Raw genomic sequence first — 20,685 nt, 5'->3', positions numbered from 1 at the left:
GCTTGCAGGGTATACCCTTTGGTCGATTGATGATGCATGGAGGGGATTGTAACCATGGCAATGATACGATGTACGACAGAATGAAAGTAAAGCTAATGTTTTCCCATGTAAAACAAACAAACCAAACCAAACCAAACAAAAAAATACTTGGCAGAGTGTCTGGGACACAGCAGACATTTCACAGAATGACAGTCCCCTTCCATTTATAATTCTCCCAGCTGAAAGATTTGGTGTTAAGGAAGTTGAACCTGGAAGCCAAACAACCAGGAAGCCATCTTTCCCCTTTTCAGTAACATTGTCTTGGGCTGAGTTCTCTGCAGAAACAAAACCAGGATGTAGAATGAGAGACATCATTGCTAAAGTCAGATGGATCTCTTGGCTGAAAGCAGAGATACCAGAAAGATGTCTACCTGTGTTTTATTGACTATGCAAAAGTTTTTGACTGTGTGAATCATGACAAGCTATGGATGACATTACAGAAATGAATATTCTGGAACACTTAATTGTACTCATGAGGACCCTGTACATAGATCCAGAGGCAGTCCTTAGAAGAGAACAAGGGACACTGACTGCCTTAAAATCAGGCAGAGTGTGTGTCCGGGTGGTATTCTTTCACCATACTTTTTCATTCTTTACATTGAACATAAATCTGAGGTGCTGGCTTATGTGAAGAAGAAGGTGGCATCAGGATTGGACAGAGAATCATTAACAATCTGTGAAACTGTTAGTACAACCTTGCTTGCTGAAAGTGAAAAGGACTTAAAATACTTACTGATGAATATTCAGTATAGGTTATACCTCAATGTAGAGAAAACAAAAATCCTCACCACTAGACCAATAAATAACATCATGATAACTGGAGAAAAGGCAGAAGTTGTCAAAGATTTAATTTTGCTTGGATCTATAATCAACACACATGGAAACAGCAGGCAAGAAAATAAATGACTTATTTCATTATGCAAATCCTCTGCACAAGACCTCTTTAAAGTGTTAAAGAGCAAAGATAATTAGTTTGAGGAGTAAGGTGTGCCTGACCCAAGCCATGATATTTTTAACAGCCTCATATACATGTAAAGTTGGACAATATAAATAAGGAAGGCTGTAGAAGATTTGATGCCTTTGAGTTATGGTGTTGGAAAAGAATATTAAAGGTATCATGGATTGCCAGAAGAACAAACAAATCTGTGTTGGAGGTTTAGCCAGAATGCTCCTTAGAAACCAGGAGGGTGAGACTTCTGTTTTTCAAACTTCATACATGTTAGCAAGAGGGACCAGTTCTTGGAGAAGGATGTCATGCTTGTCAAGTGGAAGGTCAGTAAAAGAGAGGAAAACCCCCCAATGAGATGGATTTGGCACAGTGCCAGCAACAATGGGCTCAAGTGTAGCAGCAATTATGTGGTTGGCACAGAACCGGACAGTCTTTCCTTCAGGTGCCATTGAGTCAGAACCGGCCCAGTGGTACCTAACAACAGCGGCACCATCTGCAGAATTGATTTGCAATTCTACACAGGATATTTATCTCTTCTCCCCTCGTTACTTACTAATTCGATTACTTATTTCTATCAGTATTCAGGGATTCAAGAATATTTATTTTATACTTAGGGTTATAATCTAGTAATGCTTTATTTGTTCTGTTGCATAAATTTCTCTGGCTTTGGCCATTGGGAGTTCTCGTGTCTCTTGGACATACCTCCATTAGTGAACACATGTGTATGTGTAATGAACATTTCTTTACTTACTGATTCTATAAGAAGCTACAGGCTAATCTCATGTATTTTCTACTGCAGTGCTAGAATCAGCCATTTCCCCAAGGAACCCTAATTCCTTTTATTGAGGAATGGCATTAGAAATCAAGATCTGGGTGTTAAGATGTGCTAATTGTTACAGTGTCTTTAATTATGTTTAAGATGCAGTCGGTTCCGACGCGTATCAACCCTGCATGGGGTTTTCCAAGACTGTGAATCTTTACAGAAACAGAAAGCCTCATCTCTCTGCCAACGAGTGGCTGGTGACTTGAACTGCTAACCTTGTGGTTCTCAGTCTAGTGCTTATCCTATGAAGCCACCATGCGCCCTCTATGTGTGTATGGTGGTGGTGTTTGTGTTTCTGACTCATAGCGATCCTGTATAGGGTTTCCGAGGCTGTCAATCTTTATGGGAGCAGAAAGTCTCATCTCTCTCTTGTGGAGCGGCTATAGATTCGAACTGCTGATCTTGCGGTTAGGAGCCCAACTTGTAAGCCACTATGCTAGAGGGTTCCTAAGTGTGTATACTAACACATACTCCTATTATGAAAAAGTTGATGAGAAAATGGAATTAAACAATAATGGAATTTTTCCAGAAACTTTTTGGAGCCCCTCATATGAGCTGGAACCCTAGTAGGAATACTTTTTGAGTTACCCTCAAATCTATAAATCTTTCCATATTTAACTACCTGTAGCTATGCTGTAGGGATAAACACTGGACTGCCAACCCAGCAGCCACTCCTTGGAAATTCTACACATGTTCACTATGAGTCAGAACTGACTCAATGGCACTTAACAGCATCAACCTGTATTAGTCCAAACATGAGTCCTTCCCGATGACTCCAGTGCTAACCTGCTATCACATGACTCATTCTAGCCCGCTTCCTGTGATTTTCTATAGCCTCCTACTCCAAAGTGAGAAACGTGTCTCTGGCCAACTGCTGTCCATTTCCTTAATTGTTCAATTCCAGCAGACATACACAACAGCAGTATCAGAACTGTTGCAGGCGTACACAAGAGTATTAGAATTATTGCAGACACATACATCAGTATCAGAATTGTTGCAGGCGTACACAGCAGTATTAGAATTATTGCAGACGCTCACAGCAGTATCAGAACTGCTGTCCCTCCGTGCATGTGAAACAACTCCATCAGCCAGAGGACAGCGCGTGTGCACATTTCTCAACGCCTTCATCCCCAGTTAGGAGAGCAACTTCTCCAGCATACCCCCCTTCAGTAAGCCTAAAACCGTTTTTCTTTTTTTAAAAAAAATAAGTGGATGGACTCTTTCTGGTAATAGCAGCCTGGGGGTAAGCATGCTTCCAACATGTAACCCGAAACCTCATGTGCTCTTTGAGAAGAGGGAAGTACATGCTTACCTGTCCACCTCGAAGCTTGAGGCTTGCTGGCGGATGGATCGGGGAGACGTGCAGTGAAGAGCTCCTTTAGCAATAACGCAGAATACAGGACGAAGCAGGTCCCAGAACTCACTCTGAACCACATATAAAGGAATATTTAGAAGTTGGAAGGCTTACAGCGAGTGGAATTTGTAGCCGAAGCAAGAAGTCTAGTACTTCGGAAAGCTGCAGGGACCAGCGGCTATCAGAGAGGCCATCTTGGGCAAGACGGAAGGAGGGAAGGATCAGTACTGTCACGGATGTCTGACCCATCCTCGGAGATAAAGCTGTGGACATTCTTTCTTTTCTTTTTGTATCCATTCACTGGTGTCTCGCTGTCTGTGTGCCTCCATTCTGGTGACTAGAGGTGGCCCTTGAATGAGTGGACACCCCAACCCTAGCCCCATCCCCAGAGGGCTCTACTACGCATGCGTACAGATCTGCGCAACAGAATTTAAAGGAAAAGGTTCCAATTAAAACCAAACGGCAGGCCGGATATAAAATCCCCCACCTGCGCGTGGTGTAAGTTCAGCCAGCTGAGAAACGGAAGCAAGATGAGTTCTTGGAATCGGTCTATGTTCCTAGGTTACTGGGATATCTGCGGGCTGGCGCATGCGGATGGCATGCGCCTAGAATTCACGGATACCGATTATGAGGACAAACGGTACACGTGCGGAGAAGCTCCTGACTGTGATCGAAGCCAATGGCTGGATGTGAAATTCAAGCGAGACCTGGACTTTTCTAATTTGCCCTACCTCATGGATGGGAGGAACAAGATCACCCAAAGCAATGCCATTTTGTGCTACATCGCTAGCAAGCACAATATGTATGGTGAGACAAAAGAAGAAAAGATTCGAGTAGACGTCATAGAAAATCAAGTCATGGATTTCCGCGTGCAACTTGTACGGATCTGCTACAACCCTGACCATGAAAAGTTGAAGCCTCAATACATGGAACAGATGCCTGGACAACTGAAACAATTCTCTTTGTTCCTGGGGAGATTCTCTTGGTCTGCAGGGAAAAAGCTCACCTTTGTGGACTTTCTCACTTATGATGTCTTAGGTCAGAACTGCATGTTTGAGCCCAACTGCTTGGATGAGTTCCCAAATCTGAAGGCTTTCATGTGCCGTTTTGAGGCTTTGGAGAAAATAGCTGCATACATGCTATCCCGACCGCTTCTTCAAGATGCCCATCAACAACAAGATGGCCCAATGGGGAAACAAGAGGCTGTGCTGAGCAGAAGGCAGAGATGCACTACTTGTCTTGTTCCACCCTGTCCCTAGGGGCCTTTTCCTCTATCATTTCTGTTCTTTTCAATAAATAGTACTTATGCTAAAAAAAAAAAAAAAGACCAAACGTCAACACAAAATGGCCACAGCCAGCCCTGCACTGTTTATCACTAGGAATAAGGAAAACGCTTCCTCAGAGAGGTGGAAATAGAAATACCATATGATCCAGCAATTCCACTACTTTGTATTTACCCACAAAAAATACAAGCCATAACACGAGAAGATATGTGCACACCAATGTTCATAGCAGCGCTATTTACAATAGCAAAAAGATGGAGACAGACTAAGTGCCTATCAATTGAAGAATGGATAAACAAACTGTGGTACACACACACAATGGAATACTATGCTACCTTGAAGAACAACAAGGAAGCTGTAAGCTACCACATAACATAGAAGAATCTTGAGGACATTATGCTGAGTAAAATTTGTCAGTCACAAAAGGACAAATACATATAAGACCATTATTATAAAAGTTTAAGAAATGATACCTATATTAAAACTTAAAACAATTTCTTTGTTTGTTACTGGTGGGGTTAGGGTGGGAGGGGTTGGGGCAGGTGGAGGGAGGTGACAGTAAAGCATAGGGTAGGGGCAGAAACATAGTTCGGATGTTGGGGAGGGCAATACACAAGAAGTGGGAGGGGGTGGAAGAACAAGGTAGATGAGAGGTTTGCATGTGCTAAATGGGACAGAGGTAAATAGCGATGCATGCTCAACTTTGGAACAACAGGGCTCTGTGATACAGGGTTCTGGGCATAGTTTGAAAAGGGGAAATAATACTAAAACGCTTGACTGTCTTATGTATATTGGTTTCCCTTTCCTACTATTGTAAAATTGAAACTTGAGTTGGATAAAAAGGAATGTTGGGAAACATGATTACAGAAAGCTTGTAAGCCTATAACTGAGCAGAATACCTAAAAGGGGTTCTAGAACTTGCCGAGTGAGATAAGCCTCTTGCAGAGCCTTTGCAGAGTATAGGACCTTTGATGGAATCCTGAGCCCCATCCAGAACTTTCTGAGGTGGGACATTCCCACTACAAAGGACAAGCAGACCAGCCTGGGACAGCTACAGTGTCAGAAGACACATCTTCAAAGAAAGATCGCCAGGAAAAACCCAAAGCAAAAATAGCAGTATGACTGGCTACTACAAGAATAAGCAAGTTGTTCACCAGGAAGTCATCAAGACAAGCAACCAAGTTCCTTCAGGACAAACCCCCACTCTAAGACTGAAACTCAAAGGGAACACACAAACAAGCATGTAAGCTTGCTGGCGACCACGTTGGTCTACTGGTGGGTGGGAGAGGGGGAAAGGCAGCAATGAAAAAGTGGGCTGAGTCCAACCACAGTCCATTGACTCCCGTTGACCTGGAGATGAGGAAGGGGCTGGTTGCTACAAAGTGTGGTGAGACCTGAGGACACTTGAGGCAATGGACAAGGCCATAGCCACAAAGGGCTAGAGCTGAGAGTGAAGCATCAGGGCAACTTACACACTGGTTACCTAAAACGAGGGGGCGATAAAGCCACAAAGTAACTGGTTTACAAGGTTTAAAACGGGAGCTTAGTTTAATAGTGTATGGGGAAAGAAAGTGTCCCCACTGAATAGTTTTCATCTTGTCTAGATGGGTCTGGTTAAAAGAGGTGGGGATACGATTCTTATGATTAAAAAATGAGTAATTGTTATGACTAATTGTGAATGGCACAATTGTACAGGTAGAAGTTTTGTAACAAAAACAGGGGAGTGGTTAATCTTACAGTCCAGGAATAGAGGACCCTGGGACCATCAAGGGAGAAGAGCACAAGCGGAATGAGAAACTTTATCCAGAAAGCAGCGATGCCAGAGATGGAGGGAGGAAGAGATGGGGACATGGAGAGAGAGCAGCTGAGGACTCTAGACTCGTGGGAAGTGACGGGAAAAAAGAAAGAGTAGGGCATCTCCACCCAATATGCTTGAGCAGGGCTTTGGGGTCCGTTGCATAAAGATACTGCGTTAGGAAGTATTCGTCTGTTTTGTTGTTTATACTTTATGATCTACATTTTTAATCCAATGATGTTCTGGGACTGTGATTTTATTTTTCTTTTCTGATATATTTTAGGTCTAAGGTCTTAAAATGTTTTTATGTTTAATACTGGACAGTTGACTCTGAACTGTGATTCCCTCCACCTCCGTGTCACATCTAAAGCAAGTGCTGCTATAAAGGTAAGACCATAAAGGGGTGGCTTTAAGACCAGAAATGTATCTTCTAACAGTTTATGCTACAAGATGCCATCAAGTTGATTCTAAGTAGAACTCAGGGCAGAACTGTGCTCCATGGACTTTTCAGGGCTCTGATCTTTTAGAAGTAGATCACCAGGTCTTTCTTCTGAGTTGCCCCTGGGTAGGTTCAGTTTACCAACCTTTTGGGTAGTAGTCACATGTTGAAGCATTTGTGTAACCCAGGAACTCCCTTCACAGTTGGGAGGTTGGAAGTCTGAATGCGGGCCGCTGGAACACCAGAGCGAGGACAGTATTGCTCTATTGGATCTGGGGAGGCAGGGGGAGATCCCTGTTTCTGCTTCTGTGTTGTTGGTAAGGGCCACTGAGTCAGTTCTGACCCATAGTGACCCTGTATAGGGTTTCCGAGAAGCAGCTGGTGAGCTTGAACCACCAACCTTGCTGTTCAAACCAACCTTGTAGTCCAGCGCATTAACCCACAACGCCACGCCAGGACTTAGTTCCTTGGTGATCTTCATGTGACCCCATGTTTGTACTTGCCTCTGTGTCTAATCTGCTCTTTTTGTAGTTCAGAGGCAATTAAGATTGGGGCACCCTGCTCTGGCGTGGCTTGATTAACACAACACAGAAAACTGTATTCTCACTGGGATTATACCCACACTCTATGGGGCTAAAGGAGCTCTGGTAGAGTAGTGGTTACAAATCGGGCTGCCAACCGCAAGGTCAGCAGTTTGAAACTACCAGCTGTTCTGCAGGAGAAAGATGAGGTTTTCTGCTCCTGTAAAGATTTACAGCCTTGGAAACCCTGTACAGGGTCGCTGTGGGTCGGAACCGACTCGACGACACTTAACAACAACAACATATGGGGCTAGGGAGCCCTGGTGTGGCACTGTAGTATCAGCACTGGACTGCTAACCTCAAGATTGGTGGTTCAAAGCCACCAGCCGTTCCTTGGAAACCCTATACAGGGCACTGTGAGAAGTGACTCAACAAGCACATCACTACAAATAGGGGCTAGGGATCCAACACATTTGAGGGGGCGTGCATAGTTCAATTCATAACAGGAGCCAAGCAGCCATGTTCAGCATCATAAGCATACTTTGTAGTTACCTTCTTGGGACCAGAGCCTGAAATAAACAGCTGTTTTAACAAGCTATCTCAGAGTTGCTATGCTGAACATCTTTTGAGCCCTGGTCTCACAGGCTCTTGGCCCAGCTTTTTGATTCAGCTGTTGCTGTGACAACTAGCCGTGTACAGGTGTCGTCTGATAGTACCTTGTGCTGGGAGCACCTGGCTTCTCTGCTTCCACCACCTGGTATGGCAGTAGGCACCGGCTTAGCAATGCAGGAGTACGGGTGTATATGGAAGTGTGCAGGTCAGCATACCTGGGGCAACCCCACACTCTTGGGGACAGGAGTTAGTGGATAAATACTTCCTGTCCCATGCTTCAGCTAGACAGTTGAGACATCTTTTGTCCCCTTCATAGTGGGTCCCAGAAGGATTGAACCCCAAGTTGTAACCACTATAGGATGGGTTGTTGCTGTCTTCTTCCTGGTTTCATTCTGCCTAGACCTTACTCCAGTTCCTAGAATCACTTCCCCAAATAAACTTCCTTAGTAAAAGTCTTTGTCTCAGTCTGGTTTTTTTTTTGTTTTTTTTTTTATGGTTTATTGTGAGTTATATGATAGTTTACATGAGAGAACCTCAGTTCCATATTCATTCCATCATGTATCATTCCATTGCCATGGTTCCAATCCCCTCCATGCTTCGTCTTTCAACCAAAGGGCATATCCTAGAAGCCCGTGCTCTACACTCCTCCCTCCCCCCTCAGTCTTTGGCCCACAGTTCCTCTCCCTCTCTGGATCCAAAGTCCCTAGCCGCTTCATCCCTCCATGTCATCATCTCTGTCTCCATCTCAGGCAACCCTGGTTCTCTGGGTGGGGTCCGTTCTCGGCTCTTATCAGTTGGTGGTCCCAGAGATCTCTGCTCCTAGACTGGAGAAATAATCGCTCTCTTCCTTGCTACAAAACATCTACCCTTGCATTTCCAACACTCACAATCTGTCTTGATAACCATTATTCACTACAGTATCGCACGTAACCCATCTGTATTTCATTTCATCAGCTCCACCTAGACAAATTGGATAGTACTCACTGGTGATTCTGCCTTCCTCCATGCCCCCTAGGTCTAGGTTCTCTCTTGAAAGCTTGTAAGCCAGTTACTTCTTGCCTTTATAGTCCCTCCCTCCCCATTTGGGTATCCAATGTCCAAGTTGCCCATCTCTGTCTACTCTGTGTGTGGAGGGGGTGGGAATGTTTCTTGCTGTAAGGATTTGTTGCCTCTTTTGTGTCACTGCATTCATATGCATAGGTTAAGTTCATCAGCTTGGATCAGCTCAGTCATCTTCTCCCCCCCCACCCCCCACCCTGTCCCTCATTCTTTCTTCTCCTGGTTGAGCTCTGATCATCCAGTCATCCAGTCCTGGTCACGTGGGTGTCATCTGCAAGTGTCACATGCCCTCTCTTCCCATCAGCCGGCAACTCCATTCTCCACTTGAGTCCTCCGTGGCCATGTCTCAGTCTGTTTTTTTGGAAAATGCCAAGATAGTCATTAATCTATTTAAAATATAATTCAAAAGTTGATTGGTTATGTGCACGGAGTCAGTTCCTACTCATAGCGACCCTGCACAGGGTTTCCGATGCTGTAAATCTTGATGGGAGCAGAAAGTCTCATTTTTCTCCTGCAGAGCAGCTGGTAGTTTCGAACTGCTAACCTTGAGGTTTGCAGCCCAATTCGTAACCACTACACTACCAGAGTACTTAATTGTATTTTTTAAGGAAAAAATTAATATGAGATTGAATTTTAATGGATTAAAATAATTTCTCTGAGTTTAGATTTCAAGGGAAATCAAAGGCAGAAACATGTTTGGAGACAATTTCTTGACAGTATTGGGATCTGCGTTTGGGGAGTTCTGTTGTAATTCACTGCATTTCTCTGTAAGAATGTTAGAGAGATACCCACCATTCATATTCATACTGGAGATGCCTGTGGTGTTTTCTGTAAACAATGATGAATTTCAACATAAACACAGCTTCCTGAGGAATGGATGGCAACGCGGCTCAATAGACTTGGGCTCACATTAGTAGACACTGAGTTTAAGTCTATTTAAACTCAAGAAAACAGCTTCAGAATCTGCACAGGGTACTAGCTCCAGGTGTAAGGTGTAAGTTAAAGGCAAATGGGACCAAAAATTGAGCAGAAATGAGTTTGGCATCAGAGAACAAGACCCCCAGCCAAAGGAGAGCAGCATGATGCTGGACCATTCAGACGGCGGGTGAACCTGGATGTGGGGCTTTTTGTGCTCTACAGTTGAGAACAAAGATGTCAGATTGAGGACTAAGGTGCGCCTGACCCAAGCCATGGTATTTTCAATAACCTCATATGCATGCGAAAGCTAGACAGTGAATAAGGAAGACTGTAGAAGAAATGATGCTTTTGAGTTATGGTGTTGGAGGAGAATATTGAAAGTGCCATGGGCTGCCAAAAGAACCAACAGATCCGTTTTGGAAGAAGTGCAGCCAGAATGCTCCTTAGAGGCCAAGATGGCCAAACTTCGTCTCTCATACTTTGGACATATTGTCAGAAGGGGGAACAGTCGTTAGAGAAGAATATCATGCTTGGTAAGATGGCGGGTCAGAGAAAAAGAGGAAGACCCCCAATGAGCTGGATTGGCCAGGTGGCAGCATCAATGGACTCAAGCATGGCAACAATAGTGAGGTTGGCCCAGGATCAGACATTGTTCGTTCTGCTGTGCATAAGGTCGCTAAGAGTCGGTGCCGACTCGATGGCACCTAACAACAACAAACAATTGAGAAAATAAAAGCAGTCAGAGTTAGGGTTTAAAAATGTTCAAAACCAAGTTTTATTTAGTGGTCGTTACACAAGGATACAGTAATCATAAAAATACAACTTGCAGGAAGAACAATGGAGGGTAAAATCTTCAGGATAACGGACGGCAGAGAGATGGCGGATTGCTTCTACAGAGTTTATCTTCAAGTAACACCGCTGGCAACAGACTAGCTTTGAAGACTGCCACTGTGAGGTGCGTTTGGTCAAATCCTACCTATGTGGTAAGGAGCTCGTGGGAGGGATGACAGCTGGCAGTAAAGGTCAGATACTTTTGTAAAAATAAAAAACCCACTAGGCCTTCGTGAGGGGACCCAGGAGACTCAGTGTCCACAGAAGTGTACTGAGAACAGCATTTGGGAGAGAATCATGCTGTTTCGATGTTGGCTAGAACACAGGGCAGGACCCGGCCCAAGGAGACCCGCAGGTGGGAGTAAGTGGCCATGAGTTCTGAACCCATTGGGCTACAAGTTTTGATTTGCTGCTGTATTGCTCTGTCCATCCTCCGTTAAATATGTGAATTGTCTGGGGCATTTGACAGGATGCTGACTACACGATAAACATTAAGTAGCTAGCTACACTTAGCGCTGTGATAGTCTAGTATGGCCTTGTTGGGAGCGTAGGGTCTGTTAATACCTATATGGAAGGGTTAGAGTGTCATGAAGGGGCAGGACTTCGTTCTGGACTCAGGTGAGACTGGTCAGAAACTATTAGATGAGCAAAGTGGCTATTTGGTATAAGTGCTGGTGCTGAACTCCTTTGGTAGATTTTATTGTTGTTTTTTGAGAAAAATAAAATCAAATCAGTTTGAGGGTTAACATCTGAGGTATGAAGTTAAGAATAAGCACCAAAATGGACACTCGTAATTTGAGTGTCGACTTAGCAGAAAAGCACTTTCTGGGCTCCCCGTCGCCCTTCTTCTGAAGAGGAAGCATCACAGGTTTTTCATGCACACCTGGCAGCGGCTGATGTGTGTCCTGATGAGCCCGGCTTTGAGGGTGTCCGCAGAGGGGGAGCCCTGGAAGTTTTGCTCGGGGATGGTGGTGAGCCAAAAGCTGTACTTGTTGGCATAGTAGTGGCAGGTCCCTCGGCCCCCGTTGCATTCGATGAAAGGTGTGGCCCGGAAGTCCTCCAAACAGCTGCCAGGGGACACCAAAGACTGCCCACCTCCTTCATCCCCTGCGGCTGTGTGCTGCATAGAAGGGAGGAGATACAGAGCGGGTATGTAAGTGCAAACAAATGCAACCAACCCCCAAAACCCACTGCCAACGAGTGGATTCTGACTTATAGCGATTCTATATGGCAGAGTATGACTGCTCCCGAAGGTCCCCAGACGGTCAGTCTTTATGGGGGCAGACAGCGGCATCTTTCTCCCTCCAAGCTTCTGGTGGTCTTGACTGTCAGTGCTCAATCCGCTGCGCACCAAGACGCCTCACACAACCCACAGGTGTCAGGTTATCGTCTGCTCTTGAGAGAGGGAGGTGGTTTTCATTGAACCAATCTAAAGCTAATCATGAACATCTAAGCTAATGCAGAGAGCTCAGAAATGGGGGGACGGGGGGATTGTCTACCTCAGTCTCGGATGTAGGTGTTCAGCATGAGGGGGTGAACCCTGAGCCTCAGTGTGCTGTAGGAGGGGACTGGCTGACACAAACATGTTTACAGTGTGTTTCAGTAAAAGGTACGGCAACAACAAAAACACATTATAATCAATAGATACAGCTGACTCCAGTTTTGTAAAAACAAAGCAGACCCCAACAAAAAACTACCCAGATAGCCATTCATTACAAAAAGAAATCTGGCAGAATTGATACCCAAATGTAATTTTTTTAAGGAGCATATGCTAGCATCTGAGGTGATAAATTAAAAGTAAGCACCAAAGTGGAACTTTCTGTCTTTCTCTGAAAATGTTTATGATTAGGTAATGAATTATGGAATTGTGGGTGGTTTTAATGATTTTTCCCTTTCTTGGATTAGTTTTTAAATCTCTACTTACTGATTTTTAAAATAAGGAATATGTATTATTTATGAATTTGATTTTCCTTTTCAATCAGAGGCCTGTTAAATAGGCCATTTCAGTAACTGAAAGTCTTACTCAGCTGTAGGGTTAGATGAGGGAGGAGGAGGGTCTCTGAGGGAAGAGACAAATCCAGAATTAGGGAGAACAATTACCATACTGCCTCTTTTTTCTTCTATTTTACTAAACAATTTTCAAATCATATTTGGTGTTATAGTTAGGTGCCACTGAGTTGATTTTGACTCATAGTGACCACATGACAGAGAAAACTGCCCAGAGAGTTTTCTAGGCTGTAATCTGTGGCACTGTGGGTTAAAACACTGGACTGCAAAGATGGTTTGAACCACAAGGTTGATGGTTCAAGCTCACCAACTGCTCCTTGGAAACCCTATACAGGGTTGCTATGGGTTGGAACTGACTCAATGGCACGTAACAACCACACATCAATCTTTAAAGAGGAGTCCTGGCATGGCGCTGTAGGATAAGCACTGGACCACAAGGCCAGTTTGAACCACAAGGTAGGCAAGTTCAAACCCACCAGCCGCTCCTCAGAAACCCTATACAGAGTTGCTATGACTCAGACCCAACTTGACGGCACTTAACAACAACAGTCTTTATAGAAGGAGATCTAGTCACGTATTAGTTAAACTGCTCAGCTACTAAACCCAAAGTCAGCGGTTTAAACGCACCATTGGCTCTGTGGGAGAAACGTGGCTGTCTGCTTCTGTACAGGTTACCCCTGGAGGGTCCTGATAAAGGAGCCTAGTGGGTTACGAGTTGGCCTGCTAACTGCAAGGTCAGCCATTCAAATCCACCAGCTCCTCTGTGGGAGCAAGAGAAGACTATCTGCTCCCATAAAGATTTGCAGCCTCGGAAACCCCTATAAGGACTGCCATGAGTGGAAACACAGCACACCACCACCACCAACGGGTGGGTCGGCTTGGGCTGGTTAACCCCATGGGAGCAGATCACCTGGTCTTTCTCTGTGGTTTTTCCACCAACAGTTTGGTGAGCAGCTAATCGCTTAACCATTGTAACACCAGGGTTCGTTCTTTTTTTTTTTTCCACTATTTTAGAATTTGACTTTCGGTTTCATAAGCTTTTTAGCTTTCATTAAGGCATATGTGGTTGTTGTTGTTAAGTATCGTCAAGTCACTTCCGACCCATAGCAACCCTGTATTGGGTTTTTGAGGAGCAGATGGTGAGCTTGAACCGCCGACCTTGCAGATCAAACGGCTTTGCAGTATGGTGCATTAACCCACAGCGCCACACCACACCAGGACTCCAAGGCATATGGTAGGTCCCCTGTATTTCAGTGTGTGGGCATACACACAAAGTTCCTTGGAAAGTGGAATTAAAAAAGACAAATTACTTCCTTAGGAAACATCAAGGCAAGTGGCCAGGTCCTCTCAACGCAAACCCCCCTCCAAGACTAAGACTCAGCGGAAATGCACGCTCTGATTGGTGACCACACGTATCACCGATGGGGGGAAGTGGGGTAAAAGCAGCAATGAAGCGGGAAGCTAAGTCCTACAATGTTCAGTGGACTTCTGTGGACCCAGTTGGGGACCTGATTGGCAAGCAATGTGAGGAAACCTGAGGACTCTTGGGCCCAGAGACAGTGGCGTGCCCACCGAGGACTCGAGAGGAGAGTGGAGCTACCGGCTGATGGGAAGAGAGGGCATGTGCACAGGAGCGCCCACACTTGCAGATGATACCCATGTGACCTGGACCGGATGACTGGATGATCGGAGCTCAACCAGGAGAAGAAAGAAGAGGAAAAAAAAAAGAGTGAGCTGATACAGTCTGATGAACGTGACCTATACCTATGGAGCAGTAACTCAAAAGAAGGAACAAATCCTTACAGCAAGAAACATTCCCACCCCCTCCACACACAGAGTGGACGGAGATGGGCAACTTGGACATTGGATACTCAAATGGGGAAGGGGGACTACAAAGGCAAGAAGTGACTGGCTTACAAGCTTTCAACAGGGAACCTGGTGCTAGGGGGCATGGAGGAAGGCAGAACCTCCAGTGGGTACCATTCAATCTGTCTGGGTGGAGCTGATGAAAGGAAATACAAATGGGCAACTTGTGAAACTGTAGTGAATAATGCTTTTCAGGACAGATTATGAGGGTTGGAAATGCAAAGGTAGATGTTTTGTAACAAGGAAGGGAGTGATTAATTCTCCAGTCTAGAAGCGGAGGTCCCTGGGACCATCAACGGAGAAGAACCGAGAGCGGGACCCTACCCAGAGAAACAGAGATGCCTGAGATAGAGACAGAGACGATGACATGGAGTGATGAAGCGGCTGGGGACCTTGGATCCAGAGAGGGAAAGGGACTATGGGCTGAAAATTGGGGGGGGGTCGGTTGGGGGAAGTGTAGGGGGCGGGTTTCTAGGATATACCCTTTGGTTGGTTGATGATGTATGGAGGGGACTGGAACCATGGCAATGAAATGATATGCGATGGAATGAATGTAAAACTAAAGTTATCTCATGTAAACTATCATATAATTCACAATAAAACATTAAAAAAAAAAAAGATAATGGAATTTTCCATGAACTTTTTGAAGCTCCCTTGTATATGTTATCATTTGACTCAGTCACAAAAACTTTGAGTGGAACAAGGGTTGTCGGAACACAAGAAGTCAGAAGAATACCTCTGCTATACTCTGTAGGGGTTAAAAAAAAAAATTCCACTGTGATATATTGGGGCAGTGACCATAGTCTAACCTTTTGTTATTTAAAAAATTCACAAAAACCAAAATAGCAAAAAACCAAAAAACAAAGCCTTTTTCGAAGGGTTCTGTTCCCAGAGCACAGATTCTAACCCAAAGCTCTGGTGCTCCTTTTGAATCTAAGTGTTCACAAGGCCTGTCAGGCCTCACTGTGATGTGAAAGTGTGAAAGGTGAACCGGCCAAGGAGGCCAAGCTCTGAACTGCCAGGCAAACCCTGGGAAAGATGCCCTACAGGAAGCCACCTAGACCATCAGCACAGGAGAAAGGTCAAGGCTGGGTCTGTGATGGTCGTGTTGTCTACCTGGAAGGGGTTCTGAGCATGGTCCCTCTACACCCACTTTGTCCCTGGGCTTTGCAGCTCACAGCAGCTAATATCCTTCAGGAGAGTCACCTTGGCAAGTGGCCAAGCCTAAGCAGTGACCCTGAGCACGTTCACATCCTGTGTGGGCCTCACCAGAGCCTGGGTCTTAAAAGGAAAAACTGAACCCATGGCTGGCTTCTTGTTGTTGTGTACCGTCAAGTCGCTTCTGACTCACAACAACCCTGTATAGGGTTTCTGAGGAGCGCTGCTGAGTTTAAAACACTGACCTTGAGGTCCCGTGCTTATCCTAGAACTCCTTCTCAGACTGTTTTTGACAGCGGTCACTTGTGAATGTGGCAGACCCTGCTGCCTGTTAGCAGGTCACCTGTTTGCCTTCAGGGGCCCCTTGTCCTTGGTCCCAGGCTGGCTCATGGGAAATGGAGAAAGCTCACTCCATCAGGCATTCATGGAGGTGGGCAGAGAAGCTCCCTGGTTTCTCAGTGCCGGCTGGGGACCAGTGAGGTGCTAAGTTCTCTCCTAGCCAGAGCCGGCTCTCAGTACATTGTGATGCCAGCACTAACTAAAACTCTAAAATTCACACCCTACCCTTACACTATTCTCTGGTAGCATGGTGGTGGTAGTGTGTCGTGCAGTCGGTTCCGACTCATAGCAACCCTGTACAGGGTTTCTGAGCCTGTAAATCTTTATGGGAGCAGAAAGCCTCATCTTTCTCCCATGGAACAGCTGGTAGTTTCGAACTGCTGAGACCTTAAGCTTCGCAGCCTGATTCATAACCACTACGCTACCAGAGCTCCTTTTCTGGTAGTGTAGTGGTTACAAATCAGCCTGCTAACCTCAAAGACAGCAACGTGAAACTACCAGTTGTTCTTTGGGAGAAAGAGTGGACCCAGGGGCATACAACAAACGGTCTTCTGTTTTGTTTAGGTTTTTGTCTCCTAGCCAGGCAGATAGAGTCAAACATTTAGAGAGTAAACAGTTAAACAGAGCAGCTCATGAACGCCACCTGGGAATTTTTCTGTGGTTCTTAGAAGTCGGGGTCTTTCAAACTGATCTGCCCTGATTCCCTGCTGTATTCCCAAGGCTAGAGGACTCTGCCACCATCTACCATACCACCCATGCCTTCTGTGGAATGTCACGCTCCTGGCTTGCTTGGGTTACTCGGCAGTTAAGCAGAGGATAATATGTGCAAATCCTATCAGTCTGCTTTAAAGATCCTAATTTGAAGTGTAATTGCTAATGAAAAAAGGCACTTCTCTGATCTTTTATTGGGTACCATGTAATTAGACTTCATAAGGGAGAAGGTGCATTTATGTTTAATTTAACAATGGGAGTTAGAAAAAGTAAGAGAACCCCAAAGTTTGTGTCTTCCATCACAGGATGACTCTAAGAAGGTTACTGGAACTCTGTAGAACCTTTCCAAAGCCACAAGAAACGTGTTAAAAAGTAGAACTCATGCTTCTCATTGCAAGGAATTTAGTATCCTGTTGGTCCGATTATTGTGCCAATGTTGTTGTTGTTGTTAAGTGTTGTCAAGTCAGCTCTGACTCATAACAACCCTGTACAAATTTTCCAAGACTAAATCTTTGCAGGAGGAAAAAGCCTCATCTTTCTATTGCAGAGCGGGTGGTGGGCTTGAACCACCAACGCTGTGGCTCCCAGTCCAGTTCTAATCCTACAGAGTCACCTTACTCCCTGTTGTATCAATCTCTGTTAAAATACTAAAATATCAGTATTCATAACCTTTTCCTTTACTATAACTCCACTCTTCCCAAGAATGCAGATTATTTTTTGTTTTGACAAGACAAGCAATCTTTATGTAACTTATATATTGTATTATTTAGATAGTTTATGAAACATTTAATACACTGAATATACTAGCAACACAATTGGATTGGAGTGACTCCGTAAGGTACGCACTGGACTACAAACCCCAAGGTCGGCAGTTTGAGCCCATCAGCTGCTCTGTGGAAGAAAAATGAGGTTTTCTGCTCCTGCAAAGATCAGCAACCTGAGAAACCCTGTACAGGGTCGCTACGTGTCGGAATTGACTCTATAGCACTTAACAACAACTACTCCATATATGCAGAGCTGATGATGACAAGAAATGTCTTTGGAATATCAGGCCTACTGTTCTCCTTTTCTTTCTCTCTACAAAGTTTGTTAAGCAATAAAATTATAAGCGACATTACGGTGGTACAATTCCTTTCCTTGATGTTAAGCTCAACCTAAACTGGCCCAAGCTGAATTGTCTCTGCCTTATACCCAAAGACTATCTGATAGTCCAGAATTTTCCTTAGCGTCTAGCCGTCTAATAAGTTTTAAGTCAGTCAGTTAACAGCTGTTTCTTAAGGGCATTCTGAGACTTAAGATTCCAGATAAAATTCTTCCCTCTTTTCAGCTTTCTGATAAACCAAGGATAGTTCGACCTTTGGAACTATGCTTGGTAATATGGACAAGAGGCCAAACTTAACCTAATTCCAGTGCTGGCTGTAAATCAGTGGGTCACCTCTAGATGAGGACAGTCTTGCGTCAAGGCACATGGCCCACTGAACAAAATGCAGGTTGTATTCCAGCTCTCACTGAACCAGAGATGGAATACAACCTGCATTTTGTAATGTTGGCCAGGTGCCCTTGTGTGGTAGTCAACTAGAACAGCTATGTGGGGTCGTCCTGTCTGATTCTTCTGACAAAGGTGGCAATTCCTGCTGTGTACTCAGTTAAGTATAGTTGGGGAGTGGAACTGGATTTCAATGTGGCCCCATGTTCTGAAAGAGAGAATGGGCTAGTATCACATACCATGAGGAAGGAATAGCCGATCCACAGACTCCGCCAACCCGCAGGGCAGTGTGGGATGGAGACATCTTGGCTGTGGACAGCAATAGCTACAGCTGGGGCCTCACACACAGAGCAGCGGCTGATGTAGGGCTTGATGTCATCTTCAGCCACGGGCATCATGGGCAGTGGGGCAGTGGTGGAGAGCCAGTAGGACTTGTCATTACGGCTGGCATAGTAGCAGACATCCCCAGGATTACAGTACAGGAATGGCATGGTGCTGAATCGTGCCAGGCAGGAACCCGCGAGTCCTACCGGGAGAAAGGCAGACCTTGAGATACAAGTGAGTGTGGCTGGGAAGATGTTCCTCCCAGCTCCATCCACGCCTGTGGAGGTTCCAGATCCTGGGTGTGCCCCTGGGCATGCTTAGCATGCAGAGGGAGACCAGCTCAAGCTTTTCACGTCTTTCCCACAGACCACCCTGGCAGGAGTGCCTCTACTCTTCTCCAAGTTCTCACAGACACCTTTGGACGAAGTCAGAAGTCAGTTCAGCTGGGAGATGTGTTTGGGAAAGGGGTGCTTTGGTGAGGCCTGTTAAGGGGATGTTTTGAGAACGGCCCTCAGAGGAAGGCATCTTTCATTGCATCCCACAGAGCCCTCCCCTTCTCTGCTTCTTATCCCCCCGCCCCTCCAATTCTGGCTGCTCCAAAGTCTTTCCAGTAAAGAGAATGATTTTACCTTAAGGCCAGAGTGACTTATAGAACTAAGCATTTCCCTTTTCACACTGATGGTTTAAAAGCTTAGAGTCAAATGTGTGGTTCACTTTAGCAACTATGGAAAACGCTCTGCTAGGCCTTCTAGGCCCGTTTCCAGCTTTTATCTGATGTCCTTATCCTAGTCTGCTTTGCTCCACTTAAAAAACAACAAAACCTTATTGTGTGAGTAGAGCCTCTACACAGGACTATGCCCACAACACGGGGGTTTATTCGGCTTGACAGACACTGACACACAGAACACACGGGTGAAACCTGTAATGAGGTCCAGACACAGAACAGTCCCAGCACGCAGGGAGCCTCATGGAGTCCTTCTAGTCACTTACCCCTAAACATATCTAACATTTTCTGATGTCGACCATTATATACTAGTGAATTTCCCTCCCACCCCCACCAGCAATAATAAAAAAAAGTGCTTGTTCAATATGGCACTTCCTCAGAAGGTTGTGAATAGAAATATCTTACGATCCAGCAATTCCTCTACTTGGTATTTAGCCACAAGAAATACGAGCCATAGCACGAGTAGATACATGCACACCGATGTTCATAGCTGCACTATTTACAACAGCAAAAAGATGGAGACAGCCAAAGTGCCCATCAACTGAAGAATGGATAAACTGTGGTACATACACACAATGGAATATTACGCTACCTTGAAAAATTACAAGGAAGCTGCAAGCTACTGCATAGCATGGATGAACTTTGAGGACATTGTGTTGAGTGAAATTAGTCAGTCATAACAAGAGAAATACTGCATAGGACCACTACTGTAAAAGACTAAGAAAAAGAACCCATACTAAAGGGGGTGTGTGTGGAATTCTTTCCTGGTTGCTGGGATGTGGGGGGGAGGAGGGAGGGGAGGGAGAAAAAAAAAAAAAGTGCTTGTTACTGTTCCTTTGTTTTTTCAAGTCATTTTAATTCCTCTGGGCACCCAGGCTGACTTGAATAAATATGTACACACATATATATGTGGAGGGGGAGCAATGTGGGGCTCTGGGTAGACTTGAGGCGCAGAAGCTGATGTCCTGTTAACAAGCCTCGCTGCTCTGAGATTTGAGGGGTTGTGAGATTTGAGCTTCAAAGGACACTTTAATCTTTACTGAACCCCCAAGAATGTGGATTTACCCCGTGCCATCAATCTTAAATGAATTAATGAATCTCACTGGAGCCTTCTGATCTCGACCATCCCTGGTGCCCAAGAACTGAGCTGATAGGGGTCAGAGGGGTGGCTCCATGGGTGGGACTTACCCAGATCTTGGTTGTGGGCTTTCTCCTGGCCTTCAAAGTACAGCAGGCTGTATCCACTCCAGAGCTTGTTCATGCCCACGGGGCACATGGGCTCCTGGTCTGTCTGGCTGTGCTTCACCAGGAGATAGCCAATGCTGACGCTGCGGCCAGGCATGCCGGGAAGGCCAGGGCTTCCCTGACGGCCAGGCTCCCCTAGGACCCGAGAGAAGGCAGTCACCTTTAAAACACCTGTTTCTGTCCAGTCAAGCTGCCTCATGGT

At 45.2% G+C, this 20,685-nt stretch overlaps 1 protein-coding gene and 1 pseudogene across 1 annotated transcript in view; one reads left to right on the top strand and one right to left on the bottom strand.

The window, feature by feature from the left end:
* The first annotated feature begins 3,695 nt into the window (after positions 1–3,695).
* Positions 3,696–4,377, top strand: LOC102839911 (annotated as a pseudogene).
* A 7,108-nt stretch (positions 4,378–11,485) lies between these two features.
* Positions 11,486–20,685, bottom strand: part of COL4A2 (collagen, type IV, alpha 2) — a 184,425-nt gene continuing 175,225 nt past the window's right edge. Inside the window, exons 44-46 of the mRNA XM_006851540.1 lie at positions 20,427–20,618; positions 18,430–18,716; positions 11,486–11,743 (exon numbers count right to left, since the gene is read on the bottom strand). Coding sequence (XP_006851603.1) covers positions 11,486–11,743; positions 18,430–18,716; positions 20,427–20,618 — 737 coding nt within the window. The remainder of the gene's footprint in view (positions 11,744–18,429; positions 18,717–20,426; positions 20,619–20,685) is intronic.

The sequence above is a fragment of the Chrysochloris asiatica genome, unplaced genomic scaffold, assembly GCF_000296735.1.
Source record: "Chrysochloris asiatica unplaced genomic scaffold, ChrAsi1.0 scaffold00029, whole genome shotgun sequence".
NCBI classification, from domain to species: domain Eukaryota; kingdom Metazoa; phylum Chordata; class Mammalia; order Afrosoricida; family Chrysochloridae; genus Chrysochloris; species Chrysochloris asiatica.
Note: the sequence above shows the minus strand (reverse complement) of the source record. Positions and strands in the feature narration are given on the sequence as shown.